Genomic DNA, 18,009 nt, shown 5'->3' with positions numbered 1-18,009 from the left:
TTCAAGTGTCTTTATGCAAATCCAAGCAAATTTTAATATGTATATTTCCCTCTTTCTTAAACAGAAGGTTGCTTATACTGTTTTTTAACTTGTTATTTTTCACTTCTCAGTATCTTTTAGATATGTTTTCACATTAGCACATAGACATTCCTTATCTTCTTAAAAGTTGCACAATATTTCCTTAGATGATTGTGCTGTAATTTATTTATTTTTTTTTTTATTTTGCCCCGCCCCCACCCTCGCCCCAACTGTAATTTATTTAACTAGTCTCAGGCTGAGGGTCATTTGGATTGTTTCCAATCTCTTACTATAATAAACTATAGTATAATAAACCCTGGCCGGGCACGCTGGCTCATGCCTGTAATCCCAGCACTTTGGGAGGCCAAGGCGGGCGTATCACTTGAGGCCAGGAATTTGAGACCAGCCTGGCCGACATGGTGAAACCCCATCTCTATGAAAAATGCAAAAATTAACCGGGCATTGTGGTGGGTGCCTGTGTTCCAGCTACTCAGGAGGCTAAGGCAGGAGAATCACTTGAACCTGGGAGGCGGAGGTTGTGGTGAGCCGAGATCACGCCATTGCACTCCAGCTTGGGCAACAAGAGTGAAAATCTGTCTCAAAAACAAACAAAATAAGTAAATAAATAAATAAACTCTGTACACTATTTGGGAGTGTAGCTATAAGACAAATTCCCTGCAGCAAAATTGCCAGGTTAAAGAATATACACATTGGTATTATACTAGTTTGTGTCAAATTGCACTCCTTAGGTGTACACATCAGAAATGATGAGGAAGTCTGTTTCATCGCATTCTCACCAACAGTGTATTGCCAAACTCATTTTTGTCAGGCTAGGAAAAATAATATCTCAAAGTATTGTTAATATGCATTTATCTTATAATGAATGAGGCTGGGCCCCATAACATATGTTTAAACACCATATATTTTCTTTATGTGAACTATGGCTTCATATCGTTTGCCTTATTCCTATCAGGTTCTTCTTCTTTTTCTTGTCAATTTCCAGGAGCTCTTTTTGTATTAAGGATATTAACAACTTTGAGATAAAAGGTCAGGCGCAGTGGCTCACACCTGTAATCCCAGCACTTTGGGAGGCCGAAGTGAGCAGATCGCTTGAACTGAGTTCAAGACCAGCCTAGCAACATAGTGAGATACCATCTTTACAAAAAACACAAAAATTAGTTGAGCATGGTGGCACATGCCTGTAGTCCCAGATACTTGGAAGGCTGAGCCAGGAGGACTGCTTGTGCCTAGGAGTTCAAAGTTACAGTGAGCCATGATCATGCCACTACACTCCAACCTGGGTAACAGAGTGAGAGACAGTCGAAAGAAGGAAGGAAGGAAGAAAGAAAGGAAGGAAGGAAGGAAGGAAGGAAGGAAGGAAGGAAGGAAGGAAGGAAGGAAGGAAGGAAGAAAGGAAAGGAAGGAAGGGAGAGAAAGAGAGAAAGAGAGAAAGAGAGAAAGAGAAGAAAGAAAGAAAGAAAGAAAGAAAGAAAGAAAGAAAGAAAGAAAGAAAGAAAGAAAGAAAGAGAAAAAGGCAAGAGAAGGGAAGGGAAGGGAAAGGAAAAAGAAAGAAAAAGAAGAAAAAAATGAAAGAAAGAAAGAAGAGAAAAGAAAAAGAGAAAGAGAGAGGAAGGAAGTAAGGGAGGAAGGAAGGAAAAGGGAAGGGAAAGGAGAGGAAGAAGAAAGAAAGAAAGAAAAAAGAAAGAAAGGCAGAAAGAAAGAATGGAAGGAAGGAAGAAAGAAAGAAAGGCAGAAAGAAAGAAAGAAAGAAAGAAAGAGAAAGAAAGAAAGAAAGAAAGGCAGAAAGAAAGAAAGAAAGAAAGAAAGAGAAAGAAAAGAAAAGGAAAGAAAAAAAGAAAGTTAATCACCAATGTGATGGTATTAACAGATGGGGTCTTTCTAGGGTGATTAAGTCATAAGAACTGAGCCCTCACGAATGGGATTGGAGACTTTATTAAAGAAGCTCAAGGGAACTAGTTTTACCCCTTTTTGCCCTTCTGTTCCTCTGGCATGTGAAGACACAGAGGAGGTACTATCTATGAGAAACAGGCCCTCACCAGACACCAAACCTCTCGGTGCCTTGATCTTGGACTTCCCAGTCTCCAGAATTGTAAGAAACAAATTTCTATTGTTTAAAAATTTTGGGTATTTTGTTATAGCAGTGTAAAACAGACTGAGACATGAGCCTCAGTTTCTTCTTTTATCAGATTGGCCTAATGACACCAACCTCATAGGGGTTGGTAAGGATTAAATGAGGTGATGCATATAAAGTGCTTGGCACAGTGTCTGGCACATAGTAAACACTCAATAAATGGTATCAGTTATAAAATATCATAGACAAGCCATGAGCCTAAGACTCAAATGTCTAGGTTATCATAAAATAAATGTTTGTAGCAACAAGTGGTAGGAGCTGTGTTGACCTGAAGAATTTATGTCTCCTCTAAAAACACCAAAATTAAAATTTTCTCCAAAACTGTGGGAGAAACAAAATATATTTGATCTCCCAGAAATATATCCAAATCTGGCCCTTAGGACTCCCAGTTTGCAATCCCTGGCCTTGGCCATTTTGAGATGCCTCTGATTGCTAATGTCTTCCCTCACCCACCTCTCTTCTTTTTTGTAGTCCACAGTGAAGACCAAAAGAGACACAGTGAAAGGTTACTTCCTGGCTGGAGGAGACATGGTGTGGTGGCCAGTAAGTGGTCTTTGGTTCAATAAAAGTCACTTCTTAAAGAATCTTTAAGTGCTGGGATTCTGTCCAGCCTTTGATCTCTCAGGACTCTCTGATCTCATGTTGTTTGGAAGTCATTGTCTAAACTAGAGAAGGCTTAGCTCCAGCTCAAATTTGTTTAAACAACAAAAAAAAAATTCATCAGCTCACCTAAGGGAAAAATCTGGAGTTAGGTTTTAAAAATAAATATTTATATAAATATATATATATATATATATATATTTTTTTTTTTTTTTTTTTTTGAGACGGAGTCTTGCTCTGTCCCCCTGGCTGGAGTGCAGTGGCGCGATCTCGGCTCACTGCAAGCTCCGCCTCCCGGGTTCCTGCCATTCTCCTGCCTCAGCCTCCCAAGTAGCTGGGACTACAGGCACCTGCCACCGCGCCCAGCTAATTTTTTGTATTTTTAGTAGAGACAGGGTTTCACCATGGTCTCGATCTCCTGACCTTGTGATCCACCCGCCTCGACCTCCCAAAGTGCTGGGATTACAGGCATGAGCCACCACGCCCGGCCATAAATATATAATTTATTTATTATATAGTTATATACTATATATAACTATATATTATATGTAATTTATAGTTATATAATATTAAATATAATTTATATATTATATAATATATAATAAATATGTAAATATATATAATCACAACCTTAAACAGAAAACCAGTATCATTTGCTCTACACAGGAAAGCAGGGAATCATAAAAATAAAATTAAAAAATGTGCTTTTCTCCCCTGGACTCATTCATGCAGTTGCATTTAGTTGGTGACTAGGCTAGATAGAAGTCCAAGATGGCTTCATCCACATTTGGGGGACTTTGGCAGGGATCACTGGAATACTGGGACCTCACTTTCTCCCTATTCTCTTTTGTCATTCAGTGGCCTAGCCCAGGGTTTTGTGGTTTTTCTTGCTGTTTTGTTTTTGTTTTTGTTTTAACCAGGTAGCTGAATTTCAAGAGGGCAAAAATGAAAGCTACTAGGCTGTTAAGGTCTTGGCCTGGAAGTCATACAGTGTCACTTCTACTACATTCTGTTGGTTAAAGTAAATTACAGGCCAGACCCGTTTCTATACGGGCCAAGTGGAAAAGTCACATTTCAATGGTGTCATTGGGAAAGGCAGAGTAAAGAGCTTCAAAAATTCTCTCCTCCATAAAAGTAATGAGAACCAAAGCAAAGAAAGAAAAAAAGAAAATTGTCAAAATCAACTTTTTTAGAACTCTGGAGATTAACCACATGCTGCAATAATTCAGGAAGCATTTATTCAAGAAAAACAGCTGGATCTCAGGAAAAAAACAGTGAGCTTTGGCCCTGTTTCCATCTCTCTCTCTTTAGCTCTGTAGTAGTAGCCTTGGGAACCACCAGCCTAGAAGCAACTGAAGAGGTCAGAACGGGGTTAGAACTCTTTCAAACTCCATTCTCAAAAAAAGGTCACTATTTTACCTGTCATTTAGTTTCCTGGAAAGCCCCACCTGCTAGGCTCATCTTTGTTTGACCTTACCTAGAAGGTAAGGTCAGTGTGAATAGCCTTTTCCCTAGACACATTTGTAGAAAAACAATCAGTGGCAATTGTTTAACATTGCAGCTGTGGCAATAACAGTTTGGCAAATAATATTCTAATAAAATAACTTCAGTAGAAAAGCTGGGAAGTGAGATGCACATAGGGTGCTTTGAAAAGCTCAGACATATTTCTGGGAATCTAGAAGGCCATGTGCACAGGACCACACACATGCTCAGGAAAGACCCAAGAAAGCCCTAAGCTCCTGCTTCTGGCTGACTTTGAGGCTCTGCACCAGCAGGAAGTGAAGGCTAAGGCAGAGTTATAAGCTGGAAGAATTGCAAAGACTGGAAAAATTATTGGTTTCAGGGATTTAAGAAAATGTCTGTTCAGTCATTAGCTGCCCAATAAACTGAGCATAGATTTTGGTGGACACACGTGACAAAGAATTCAGACTTTATAAACTTAACTTAAGAAAGTCATGAAACAAACAATAGAAGCAGCAACAACAGCAGGAATGAATAGAAGAAACGACAATAAACCCTGAAGAGTCAGGAATGATCAGATTTCTAGAGTTACCAGTGACATTATTTTAAATGTCCACCTTTAACAAAAAATTATAAGACATGCAAAAAGCCCAATAAATTATGGTCCATACATGGAGGTGGGGGGAGCAGTCAATAGAAAGTGTCCCTGAAAAAGACCAGATGTTATATTCACTAAACAAAGGCCTTAAATCAGCAATTTTATGTATATTCAAAAACCACACAAAAAAGCCATGTCTTAAAAACTAAAGAAAAGTATGAGAACAATGTTTAACCAAACAGAATATATCATTAAAGAGATAGATATTATTGGCCAGGTGCGGTGGCTCACACCTGTAATCCCAGCACTTTCGGAGGCCAAGGCGGGCAGATCACGAGGTCAGGAGATTGAGACCATCCTGGCTAACACGGTGAAACTCCATCTTTACTAAAATACAAAAAATTAGCCAGGCATGGTGGCGGGCGCCTGTAGTTCCAGCTACTCGGGAGGCTGAGGCAGCAGAATGGCATGAACCTGGGAGGCGGAGCTTGCATTGAGCCAAGATAGCGCCACTGCACTCCAATCTGAGTGACAGAGCGAGCCTCCGTCTCAAAAAAAAAAAAAAAAAAAGAGATAGATATTATTATTATTATTATCATTATTATTTTGAGATGGAGTCAAAGCTATAGTAATCAAAAGAGTGTGATATTGACAGAAGGATAAACATGTAGATCCATGAAACAGAATTTGGTAAGAATTTGATAGGAAAGTCAATAAGGAGGCAAAACGGCTCTTTCACAATTCTCTCTCCTCTCTTCTCTTCCTTCACCCTTCTCCTCCTCCTTTCCTTCCTCCTCCTCCTCTTTTTCTTCTTGCTCCCTCCTTTCCCCTCCTCACTGGATCTGCCTTTTTTTTTCTTTTTTTTTTGAGGCGGAGTCTCTGTTGTCCAGGCTGGAGTGCAGTGGCGCAATCTCGGCTCATTGCAACCTCCACCTCCCCAGCTCAAGCGATTCTCCTGCCTCAGCCTCCTGAGTAGCTGGGATTATAGGCATGTACCACCATGCTTGGCTAACTTTTATATTTTTAGTAGAGACGGGGTTTCACCGTGTTGGCCAGGCTGGTCTCAAACTCCTGACCTCAAGCAATCCACCTGCCTCGGCGTCCCAAAGTGCTGGGATTACAAACGTGAGCCAGAGTGCCCAGCTGGGCCTGCCTTTCTGTGCAGGTCTCCATTCTCCTCTCTCTGAACTGGCAGTGATGACTGGCACATGGTGAAACATGCCTCCACACCACTCCCTCACCCCCATCACACACACACCCCCCTGGTTCAACATCCCCAGTCCAAGGGACCAGCAGAGATGGTGTCCTTGTTTCAAATTCCCAGGAAAGAGAAGATAATTTGCCCAGCTTGGGCCAAGTACCCAGGCTTGTCCAATCAGTTGAGACCAGGGAGACCAGGGATTGGCATCATCAAGTACAGCACTAGCCATTTAGTGCTATACCAGGAGGACTATCTACTTTGCTAAGTTAGAAGCAGATCTGGGCAGTTAAAAAGGCTCCCTGATTCTCATCATGAATCACTTTCTACATTACCTCTCATCTTCTTTCCTGACCCCCGACCCCCGCAGGGATGCTGGGTACAGTTGTTAAAGTTGTGCACTGCACAACCCTAGAGGGGGCAATCTGCATTTTAGGCCCTGTAGACATGAATATTTATTCTACCAATCTCTGACAGGTGGGCTCTGACCAAGTAAGAGTCTTGGGAAAGGAGAATCTCATTCTAATGTAAACGAAAATGCCAGATAGGCTAGGGGTGGCCCTGCCTTCCTCCACTTCTCTTCTCTGTCCCTTTGGAGCATGGAAAGAATCGGGGGTGGTGAGCAGGTACCCTCAACTTTGTCTCCAACATCTGACCCCTCCATCTTCCCACAGGTGGGTGCATCCTTGTTTGCCAGCAATGTTGGAAGTGGACATTTCATTGGCCTGGCAGGGTCAGGTGCTGCTACGGGCCTTTCTGTATCAGCTTATGAGCTTAATGTAAGTATTTTACTCAGGGCATAGATGACATCTTACCTCTACCTAATAGGTAGATCTCAGAGGCAAGTTGTATGAATGCCCCGCACTTTAAAAATAGAATGGTGGGGCCGGGCGTCGTGGCTCACACCTGTAATCCCAGAACTTTGGGAGGCAAGGCAGGCAGATCACAAGGTCAGGAGATCAAGATCATCCTGGCTAACATGGGGAAACCCCGTCTCTACTAAAAATACAATAAATTAGCCTGGCGTGGTGGCGGGCACCTGTAGTCCCAGCTACTCAGGAGGCTGAGGCCAGAGAATGGCCTGAGCCGAGATCGTGCCACTGCACCCCAGCCTGGGTGACGGAGTAAGACTCTGCCTCAAAAAAGGAAAAAGAAGAAGAAAAGGAGGAGGAGGAGGAGGAGGAGGAGGAGGAGGAAGAAGAAGAAGAAGAAGAAGAAGAGTGAGACTCCGTCTCAAAAAAAAAAAAAAAAAACCAAAAAAACAAACAAACAAACAAACAAACTCCAAAAAACCCCCCAAAAATAGTGGGTTGGGCACGATGACTCGGGCCTGTAATCCCAGCACTTTGGGAGGCCGAGGTGGGTGGATCATTTGAGGTCAGGAGTTTGAGACCAACCTGGCCAACACGGTGAGACCCCATCTCTACTAAAAATACAAAAATTAGCAAGGCTTGGTGGTGCACGCCTGTAATCCTAGCTACTCAGGAGGCTGAGTCAGGAGAATCACTTGAACCTGGAAGATGGAGGTTGCGATGAGGTGAGATTGTGACCCTACACTCCAGCCTGGGTGACAGAGTGAGACTATGTCTTAAAAAATAAATTTAAAAAAAAATGGTGTGTGAAGAGGAGGGCTCAGAATTCCTCTCCTAGAGATGCAGAAGAAAGAAGGTATCGTGGAGACTGAAGCGTATTTCTGTGTACTTTAGACATCAATCAACCATCGCAAAAATTTTACAGTTTAGTAGTTTTTGACTTTTTTGGCTACCTCTGGGATACCCAAGAGATAAGATACACTCTCCTATATAGCAGGGCTCATTTGGGATATGATTTTTACTGGGGTCAGGGCAGGGAGGGGATTATTAATAATGATCATTGCCTTCATAATGTCTAATATTTTTTGGATGCTTATTCTATGCCAGGAACAGACTTTGATATGTTACATACACTATCCCATTATAGGATTCATTTACAGATTGGACCCACACTGCCTAGGTTTACATTCTTGCTCCAACTCTTATAAACTTCAGAGGCAAGTGGCTTTTTGTGTGATCTTGGGTGGCAAATGGTTTTTTGTTTTGTTTTTGTTTTTGTTTGAGACAGGGTCTCGCTCTGTCGCCCAAGCTGGAGTGCAGTGGTGTGGTCACAGCTCACTGCAACTTCCACCTCCCAGGCTCAAACCATCTTCCCCTTCAGCCTCCCAAATAGCTGGGACCACAGGTGCACGCCACCATGCCTAGCTAATTTTCATATTTTTTGTAGAGATGGGAATTTCACTGTGCTGCCCAGGTTGGTCTTGAACTCCTGGGTGCAAGTGATCTGCTGGTTTCTGCCTGCCAAAGTGCTGGGATTACAGGCGTGACTCACCGCACTCAGCTGGGCAAGTTTCTTAACCTCTCTGGGCCTCATGTACATAACAGGCATATTAATGGTACCTGCCATGTAGAATCATTATGAGGGTCAAATGAATTAATGCTTGTAAAGGGTGCAGAGAGGTGCCTGGCATACAGTACTCATTAAGTATCATCTCGCTGATTTCCTTGCAACCACCTAGAAAGGCACTGATATGGCCATTTTCCAGGTGAGAAAAATGAGTCTTGGAGACCTGTGTTAGCTCTTGTGGTCGGTCTTTGAACCCAGGTCTGCCTGCTATCACAGCCTTGTTGTAATCATTGCCAAGGAAGGGAGGGGGCACAATGAAGCGATGACATGATGTTTAGGAGACACAGAACTAGGAAGCATCGCAAAAGGCTTTTTTTTCCACTCTCCTCTTCCTTCCTGAATCCGTTCGCCATGTTAAAAAAGGAAATATGAAGGTCAGCGCAGGTGAACCACTCAGCAAGTAAGAGACTACACCAGAGGTGGAGTTCAGGCCAGGCTGCTTCAGGGTGCAGAGGGAAATCCAAATGGGTACCTTGTTGTGAGCTGCGGGCCAAGTCCTGACTGTGTTTTCTTGAGCAGGGCTTGTTTTCTGTGCTGATGTTGGCCTGGATCTTCCTCCCCATCTACATTGCTGGTCAGGTGAGTCAGGGAGCATTGGCATGCTGTAGAATTGAAAGATGCTTTGGGAATCTCAGCCCTGCAGTCACTCCCTCATCCCGCCATCCGTCCATCCTGCCCATGGTCATCCATCAGACTGCCACTCAAAGGCCCCAGTAAAGGGGAGGGATGATCCACGGGTGAGACAATGAGAAACCCGGTCCGTAGCACTTCCTGCCAGTAACCAACATCCAAGGCACACAGAGGGCATTTGGAGGTTGGAAAAACTATGGGCCCCCAAATTTTAAATACCCAAAACACAAATGTAAAGCTCACAATCTCTTTTAAGTGCTTAAATCACAATATGTTTCTGCTATATTTTTTTGAGAGAGGGTCTGGCTCTGTCCCCAGGATGGAATGCAGTGGTGCAATCTTGGCTCACCTAGTCTCACCAGCCTCCCCCAGCAGCTAGGACCACAGACGCACGCCACCTCACCCAGCTAATTTTTGTATTTTTTTTTTTTTTCTAGTAGAAAATACAAAAACTCCACCACGTTACCCAGGCTGGTCTTGAACTCCTGGGCTCAAGTGATCTGCACACCCTCAGCCTCCCAGTCTGAGTAGCTGGAATTACAGGCATAAGCCACCATGCCCAGCCTATGGTTCTGCTTTCTACTAAAAAATAAAAATAAAAATGAAAGTATATAGCTCATGCCTGTAATCCCAGCACTTTGGGAGGCCAAGGCAGGCTTGAGGCTAGGAGTTCGAGACCAGGCTGGGCAACATAGTGAAAACCTGTCTCTACTAAAAAAATACCAAATTAGCCAGGTATGGTGGTATGCACCCATAATCCCAGCTACTCAGGAGGCTGAGAAGCCATGAGAATTGCTTGAGCCCAGGAGGCGAAGGATGCAATGAGCTGAGATCACACCACTGCACTCCAGCCTGTATGTGTGTGTGTGTGTGTGTGTGTGTGTATTTAAATCATATATATATTTAAATCATATATATATTTAAATCATATATATATTTAAAAATCATATATATAATTCAGTGACTTTTTTTTTCTTTCTTTGCACACAAAACTATAATAATTGAGCTATTTCTGTCTGGTACAAAATGTCAACATTTTAGTTACAAAATAATGCTGCTTTTGACTCTTTGAAAGCATTTTTTGTGGGTTTTTTTTTTTTAAACAGAGTTTTGCTTTTGCCCAGGCTGGAGTGCAATGGCGTGACCTCAGCTCACTGCAAACCTCTGCCTCCTGGTTTCAAGCAATTCTCCTGCCTCAGCCTCCCAAGTAGCTGGGATTACAGGTGCCCACCACCACGCCCAGCTAATTTTTGTATTTTTAGTAGAGACGGGGGTTTCACCATGTTGGCCAGGCTAGTCTCGAACACCTGACCTTGTGATCCACCTGCCTCAGCCTCCCAAAGTGCTGGAATTACAGGCGTGAGCCACCATGCCTGGCCTGAAAAGCAGTTTTTGAAAAATCATCTATGATCTCACTGGCAGCATTGCATCATTCATACTTTCTTAATTCTGTTCTAGATGTTCTACTGCACGTGGCGAGATCACACAATATCACAGTGTTGTTCATAAAGCAGTAACTGATTTTAGCTTTTTATTATGGAAATGTTAAAAAATACACAAAGTAGGCTGGGCATGGTGGCTCATGTATGTAATCCCAGCACTCTGGGAGGCCAAGCTGGGTGGATTGCTTGAGGCCAGGAGTTCGAAACCAGCCTGGGCAACATGGAAAAATCCCATCTATACAAAAAATACAAGAATTAGCTGGGTGTGGTGACACACACCTATAGTCTCAGATACTCAGGAGGCTGAGGCAGGAGGATTAGGATCACTTGAGCCCGGTAGGTTGAGGCTACAGTGAGCCATAATTGTGCCACAGCACTCCAGTCTGGGGGACAGAATGAGACCCTATCTCAAACACACACACACACCGTGCGCACGCATGCACGCACAAAGTAAAAAAAGCTTGGGAATCAGAAATTATGTTAAAAATCCTTCAGGCTGGGTGCAGTGGCTCATGCCTGTAATTCCTGCACTTTGGGAGGCCAAGGAGGAAGAATCACGAGTCCAGGATTTCAAGACCAGCCTGGGCAACATAGCAAGACCTCATCTCTACTAAATTTTTTTTTTTTTTTTTAATTAGCTGGGCCTGGTGGTGAGTGCCTGTGGTCACAGCTACTCGGGAGGCTGAAGTGGGAGGAACACTTGAGCCCAGGAGTTGGAAGTTGCAGTGAGCTATGATCACTCCACTGCAGTCCAACCTGAGTGACAGAGAATAGCAATTCTGTGTTAAGGGCAGGGGTATATGGGTAAGTAACCTCCCTTGGAGGTAATCTCAAAAGTCTAAAATGCGAGACCTTTGGTGAGCAGGGGGCCTGGGTCTGCTTCTGACCCCTGTGGCTAGCTCCCATGTAGGCAGAGCATCTGAGGTATAACAACACTGGACTGGAAATGAAGATCTCCGGGTCAATGCATCAAGAAAGTTATTGAGCGCCTGCTACGGGAAGGCATATATGATGGTAGAGATGCAGGTAAGTGAATATTTAGGGTTGCCAGACATTCTCACCTGATGGCTTCCATTTTCTCTGGCAAACAGAAGATAATGTCACCAGCTGAGAGTGAGAAAGGAACTTGTGAAGCTTAAGGTTGAGAAGATGCAAAGTTTGTTGTTTTTGTTTTATTTTGTTTGTTTGTTTTGAAATGGAGTCTTGCTCTGTCACTCAGGCTGGAATGCAGTGGCACGATCTCAGCTCACTGCAAGCTCCACCTCCCGGGTTCAAGCAATTCTCTGCCTCAGCCTCCCAAGTAGCTGGGATTACAGGCACCCGCCGCCATGCCCGGCTAATTTTTGTATCTTTAGTAGAGACGGGGTTTCACCATGTTGGTCAGGCTGGTCTCAAACTCCCGACCTCATGATCCACCCACCTCAGCCTCCCAAAGTGCTGGGATTACAGGCGCGAGCCACTGCGCAGGCCAGATGCAGAGATCTGAAATGGCTGCAGTAGTTGTTTGTAATAGAAAAACCTGGGAACAACCACCATGTCCATTAACAGGGAACTGGATGGCCAGGCTATACTACTTCATGCTGTGACGAAGGATGAAGTCCATAGAGGCATGCTAATCTACAAGCTATTGTTAAATAAGAAAATAAAATCTCCCAGATCTACACATCCTTTGGGCAATATCTTACACATACACAAAGGAGAGGTTAAACCCAACCTAGATAATAAATGCCAAAGTGTTAAGAAAAGTTTAAAAGCTACCCAATTTGTTTTTATTAGGACATGAAATAAGCACTCAGAAAAGCAATGAAACACACACACACACACACACACACACACACACACAACAAACACAAAAATGCAACCTGACAGATTATTGTTAAAGGAACACCCACATCAAGACAGAAAACAAGGTCAGCCTGGTGCGGTGGCTCATGCCTGTAATCCCAGCACTTTGGGAGCCTCAGGCGGGCAGATCACTTGAGGTCAGGAGTTTGACCAGCCTGGCCAACATGGTGAAACCCTGTCTCCACTAAAAATACAAAAATTAGCTAGGCGTGGTGGTGGGCGCCTGTAGTTCCAGCTACTCGGGAGGCTGAAGTGGGAGAATTGATTGAACCCAGGAGGCAGAGTGAAGTAAGCCAATATCACACCACTGCACTCCTGCCTAGGTGACGGAGCGAGACTCCGTCAGAAGGAAAAGAAAAGAAAAGAAAAGAAGAGAAAGGAAAGGAAACGAAAGGGGAAGAAGGAAAGAAGGGAGAAAGGAAGGAAGGAAGGGAGGGAGGGAGGGAGGGAGGGAGGAAGGAAGGAAAGAAGGAAGGAAGGAAGGAAGGAAGGAAGGAAGGAAGGAAGGAAGGAAGGAAATATAATGTCCCTTGCAAGCCTTTAGAAAGTCACAATGCTGACCGGGCACAGTGGCTCAGGCCCAGCTCTTTGGAAGGCTGAGGTGGGAGGATTGCTTGAAGCCAGGAGTTTGAGACCAGCCTGGCCAACATAGTGACACCCCCATCTCTACCAAAACAATTAAAATAAAGAATTAGCTGAGACTGGTGGTGTGTACCTTTAGTCCCAGCTAGTCAGGAGGCTGAGGCAAGAGGATGGGAGACTGAAGCAGGAGGATTGATTGCTTGAACCTAGGAGATCAGGGTTACAGTGAGCTATGATCGTACCACTGCACTCCAGCCTGGGTGACACAGCGAGACCCTGTCTGTAAAAAAGAAAAATCACAAGGCCTTCCTCTCTCTTTGGCTTTCCTATTAAGTAATTATTTCCTTGCTTTTCTTTCTTTTTTTTTTTTTTTTTTGAGACAGAGTCTCGCTCTGTCACCCAGGCTGGAGTGCAGTGGCCGGATCTCAGCTCACTGCAAGCTCCGCCTCCCGGGTCCACGCCATTCTCCTGCCTCAGCCTCCAGAGTAGCTGGGACTACAGGCGCCCGCCACCTCGCCCGGCTAGTCTTTTTTGTATTTTTCAGTAGAGACGGGGTTTCACCGTGTTAGCCAGGATGGTCTCGATCTCCTGACCTCGTGATCCACCTGTCTCGGCCTCCCAAAGTGCTGGGATTACAGGCTTGAGCCACCGCGCACGGCCCCTCCTTGCTTTTCTTTACAGTTTTAATTCTGCATACCTGAACAGTATAGTTGAATTTTACTTTTTTTGGTGAAGGGTGGGTTATAGATAATTGAAAACTGGAGTAATTTTTTTCTTTTATTTTGAGGCAGAGTCTCGCTCTGCTGCCCAGGCTGGAGCGCAGTGGCGTGATCTCAGCTCACCGCAACATCTGCCTCTTGGGTTCAAGCAATTCTGCCTCAACCTCCCAAGTAACTGGGATTACAGGCGGCCACCACCACGCCTGACTAATTTTTGTATTTTTAGTAGAGAAGGGGTTTCCCCATGTTGGCCCGGCTGGTCTTGAACTCAGGTGATCCACTCGGCTCAGCCTCCCAAAGTGTTGGGATTACAGGTGTGAGCCACTGCACCCAGCTTGGAGTAATATTCTTTTGTTACATGTAGCTGGTGTCTTAATTTTCATTGCTATGCGGTATCGTGTAGTATGACTCACATCCCAATATGTTTATCTATTCTGTTGTTCATGGGCATTCAAGTTGCTCCCAGTATTGGTCTATGACAGACAACACTGCTGTGAGCATTTTTATAAATGTGTTCTTCTGCACATAAACATGTACTGATGAGAAAATCTACCTATGAGTGGAATTTCTAGGTCCTTGGATATGTTCATCTTTGGCTTTACAATATATTGACAAACATTTTCCCGGAGTAGTTCTATCCATTCATATTCCCACCAACAGCATATGAAAATTCCCTTTCCTGAAATTCACTGTATCCTTGGTGACATTTTATATTCTCCAACTTAAAGATTCTTGTGAATTTGGTGCATGTGTAGTGATATCTCACTGCTTTTTAAAATTTTTGAGACAGAGTCTCGCTCTGTCACCCAGGCTGGAGTACAGTGGCATGCCCTCAGCTCACTGCAACCTCTGCCTACCTGGGTTCAAGTGATTCTTGATTCTCCTGCCTCGCCCCGTCCACTGCCACACACACACTGCCCCAGTAGCTGGGACTACAGCCACCAAGCCCAGCTAATTTTTGTATTTTTAGTAGAGACGGGGTTTCGCCAAGTTGGCCAGGCTGGTCTCGAACTCCTGACCTCAGATGATCCTCCCACCTCGCCTCCCAAAGTGCTGGGATTACAGGCATGAGCCACCACACCCGGCCATCTCACTGTTTTTAATTGGCAACTCTTTTTATACATTTTCCGGCCATTTGGATTTCCTCTTTGAGGAAGTAACTTGTCTAGGACTTTTGCCCATTTTTCTACTAGGTTATATGTCTTTAAAAAAATAATAGAGATGGGGTCTTACTGTAGCAATAGAGATGTTGCCCAGGCCGGTGTTGAACTCCTGGGCTCGAGTGATTCTCCCACCTTGGCCTCCTAAAGTGCTGGATTACAGGTGTGAGCCATCGTGCACAGCCTCACAATTAAATCTATTATCCACCTAGACTTTATTTTTGTCTAACATATGTATATTTTTTGAGGCAGGGTCTCCCTGTCACTTAGGCTAGAGTGCAATGGCATGATCATGGCTCACTGCACCCTCGACCTCCTGGGCTCAGGCTCAAGCGATCCTTCCACCTCAGCCACCTGAGTAGCTGGGACTATAGGCACCTGCCACCACACATGACTAAATTTATATTTTTTGTAGAAATGAGGTTTCACCGTGTTGCCCAGGCTGGTCTCAAACTCCTGCACTCAAGCGATCCTCTTGCCTCAGTTTCCCAAAGTGATGGGAACCAGCTGCGCTGGGCCCCTCTCCTCCCTTCTTAAGTATCAGATTGAGAATCTCAGGAAGACCATCTGTGCTCTGAGTTGCAGGGGCAGGAGCAGATGGGAAGGGCTGGTGTGGGGGAGGTCACGTGCTGGTGGTGAAGTCAGCTGGTGGTGAAATCTCAGCTCTGGCCCTCAGGTCACCACAATGCCGGAATACCTACGGAAGCGCTTCGGTGGTGTCAGAATTCCCGTCATCCTGGCTGTACTCTACCTATTTATCTACATCTTCACCAAGATCTCGGTAAGGTGGGGACAGAGCCTGGCCACACCCATGCAGCATGGGGAGAAGATAAGGCACAGATCTCTGCTCGGGAGTGTCTCCTCCCTATCCCCTTTCTCCTCCTCTTTTGTAGGCTGCAGGGAGGTTAGAGGAAGATGGGATGTGGGGAGGTAAGCGTGGACAGAGGAAAGTGGGAGAAAACGGTTGGGTGCAGTGGCTCACGCCTGTCATCTCAGCACTTTGGGAGGCTGAGGCGGGTGTATCACTTAAGGTCAGGAGTTTGAGGCCAGTCTGGCCAACATGGCGAGACCCCCATCTCTACCAAAAAATATGAAAATTAGCCGGGCGTGGTGGCTCATGCCTGTAGTCCCAGCTATTCGGGAGGCTGAGGCAGGAGAATTGCTTGAGCCGGGGAGGCGGAGGTTGCAGTGAGCCGAGATCACACCACTGCACTCCAGCCTGGGTGAAAGAGCGAGACTCTGTGTCAAAAAAAAAAAAAAAAAAAAAAAAGAAGAAGAAGAAGAAGAAGAAATTCGGAGAACAGGTAGAGGAAAGGAGGGAAGGACTTTCTCTCCTACTCCTGCCAAAACTTTTTTGTCAACATCTCAGGATGGTGTGGGTTGATCAGTGGGACTCCAAGAACCCTGTCAACCCTTGGATAGGACTGTTCTCTTCCTCCTGGAATTAGATAGTGATCAACTGTTTATCAGATGTGCTGATGGCTGATTGTGCCTGCCACACCCTGACCTTTGGATGGGCAGATCTCCTAGGAAGTGGCAAAGAACAGGTGTATTGCAACCTCCAGACACGTGCCCCTCAGCAGAAGCTGTCTTCGCTTCCAGCCAGGGAGGAGGGAGGAGCTTGTCCTATGGGAAGTGGTGAGGGGGAGCAGAAGAGGTTCCATCCAATCCAAATAACAATAAGTGAATCTACGCCAGCTCCAGACTGCAGGACAGACACACAGGCTCCTTCCTAGAATGTTCACTTGCAGTCTGGTGGGAAGCTACAGATGTGGGAAGCCTTCTAGGGGAAGTGACATTCCAGGAGGAACTTACAGTTAGAGAAAGGGGACTGGCCCTCCAGACGGATGCACCAGCACAAGCGAAATCTAGGAGGCCCAGGCACACATGACTTATTGAGAAACAGAGGGTATTTCAGAGTCTGTGGAGGTCTGGGAGTATGAAGTGGGTATTTAGCCTCATTTATTTAGCCTTTATCCTGGGGGCAATGGGGGAGTTACTTAAGAGTTTGAGTGGGGAGGAGAAGGATGATGTGATCATGATGGTATTTAATGAAGGTTGCCGTGTGGAAGATGGAGTGGGAGAGGACCAAAAGCAGAAGCAGAAAGACGACTGAGGAGACTGCTGCATCAGCCCAGGGCCTGCAGGGCTCCAGTTTAAGACCCCTGATCTGGGATGCAATGGATGAAGAAGGGATGATGTGTGACTCTTCTGTGTTTGTCAGCATCTAGGCTAGGCCCTGATCCCAGGGAACCTGGGCTGCAAATGTCCATTCATTCATTCGTTCATTTGTTCATTAATTCATTTGTTCATCCATCAACCTCCTTTCTCCACAGGTAGACATGTATGCAGGTGCCATCTTCATCCAGCAGTCTTTGCACCTGGATCTGTACCTGGCCATAGTTGGGCTGCTGGCCATCACCGCTGTATACACGGTTGCTGGTAAGACTGAACAAAGGGTAACACCTGGCAGAGGTGGTGGGCAGGGGCTGTGGGCCACTCTACCTTTTCCTTGCCCATCTTCTGATGTTCCATTGTGCTAAGACGCCTTTATTCATTAAACGTCACTCCTTTACCTTAGATAAAAAGATGTCTCCTGACCATTATCCAAAGGAAGGGGGTTACCTGATTAGATAAAGCATTTTAGGTCAGGCAAGGTGGCTCATGCCTGTAATCCCAGCACTTTGGGAAGTCGAGGCAGGTGGATCACTTGAGGTCAGGAATTCCAGACCAGCCTGGCCAACATGACAAAACCCCATTTCTACTAAAAACACAAAAATTAGGCCAGGCGCGGTGGCTCATGCCTGTAATCCCGGCACTTTGGGAGGCCGAGGCGGGTGAATCACGAGGTCAGGAGTTCAAGACCAGCCTGACCTACATGGCAAAACCCCCTCTCTACTAAAACTACAAAAATTAGCCAGGCATGATGGCCTGTGCCTGTAATCCCAGCTACTCAGGAGGCGAAGGCAGGATAATTGCTTGAACCTGGGAGGCGGAGGTTGCAGTGAGCCGAGATCGCACCACTACACTCCAGCTGGGGTGACAGAGCGAAACACCGGCTCAAAGAAAAAAAAAAAAAATTAGCCAGGTGTGCTGGCAGACTCCTGTAATCCCAGCTACTTGGGAGGCTGAGGCAGGAGAATTGCTTGAACCTGGGGGGCGGAG

At 45.2% G+C, this 18,009-nt stretch overlaps 1 protein-coding gene across 8 annotated transcripts in view; it reads left to right on the top strand.

The window, feature by feature from the left end:
* SLC5A11 (solute carrier family 5 member 11) overlaps positions 1 to 18,009 on the top strand; it is a 66,513-nt gene that overhangs the window by 14,106 nt on the left and 34,398 nt on the right. For 3 of the 8 annotated variants that reach the window (XM_025370357.1, XM_025370355.1, XM_025370352.1), the window contains 5 exons: positions 2,642 to 2,713; positions 6,702 to 6,806; positions 8,986 to 9,045; positions 15,521 to 15,625; positions 17,181 to 17,286. In XM_025370357.1, coding sequence (XP_025226142.1) covers positions 2,699 to 2,713; positions 6,702 to 6,806; positions 8,986 to 9,045; positions 15,521 to 15,625; positions 17,181 to 17,286 — 391 coding nt within the window. In that variant the 5' untranslated portion in view covers positions 2,642 to 2,698. Of the gene's footprint in view, positions 1 to 2,036; positions 2,129 to 2,641; positions 2,714 to 6,701; positions 6,807 to 8,985; positions 9,046 to 15,520; positions 15,626 to 17,180; positions 17,287 to 18,009 lie in introns of all 8 variants that reach the window. The other 5 variants (XM_025370354.1, XM_025370353.1, XM_025370361.1 and 2 more) reach the window with 3 other exon arrangements.

The sequence above is a fragment of the Theropithecus gelada genome, chromosome 20 (assembly GCF_003255815.1).
Source record: "Theropithecus gelada isolate Dixy chromosome 20, Tgel_1.0, whole genome shotgun sequence".
Taxonomy (NCBI): domain Eukaryota; kingdom Metazoa; phylum Chordata; class Mammalia; order Primates; family Cercopithecidae; genus Theropithecus; species Theropithecus gelada.
The sequence above is the reverse complement of the archived record's forward strand: the minus strand, read 5'-3'. Positions and strand labels throughout refer to the sequence as shown.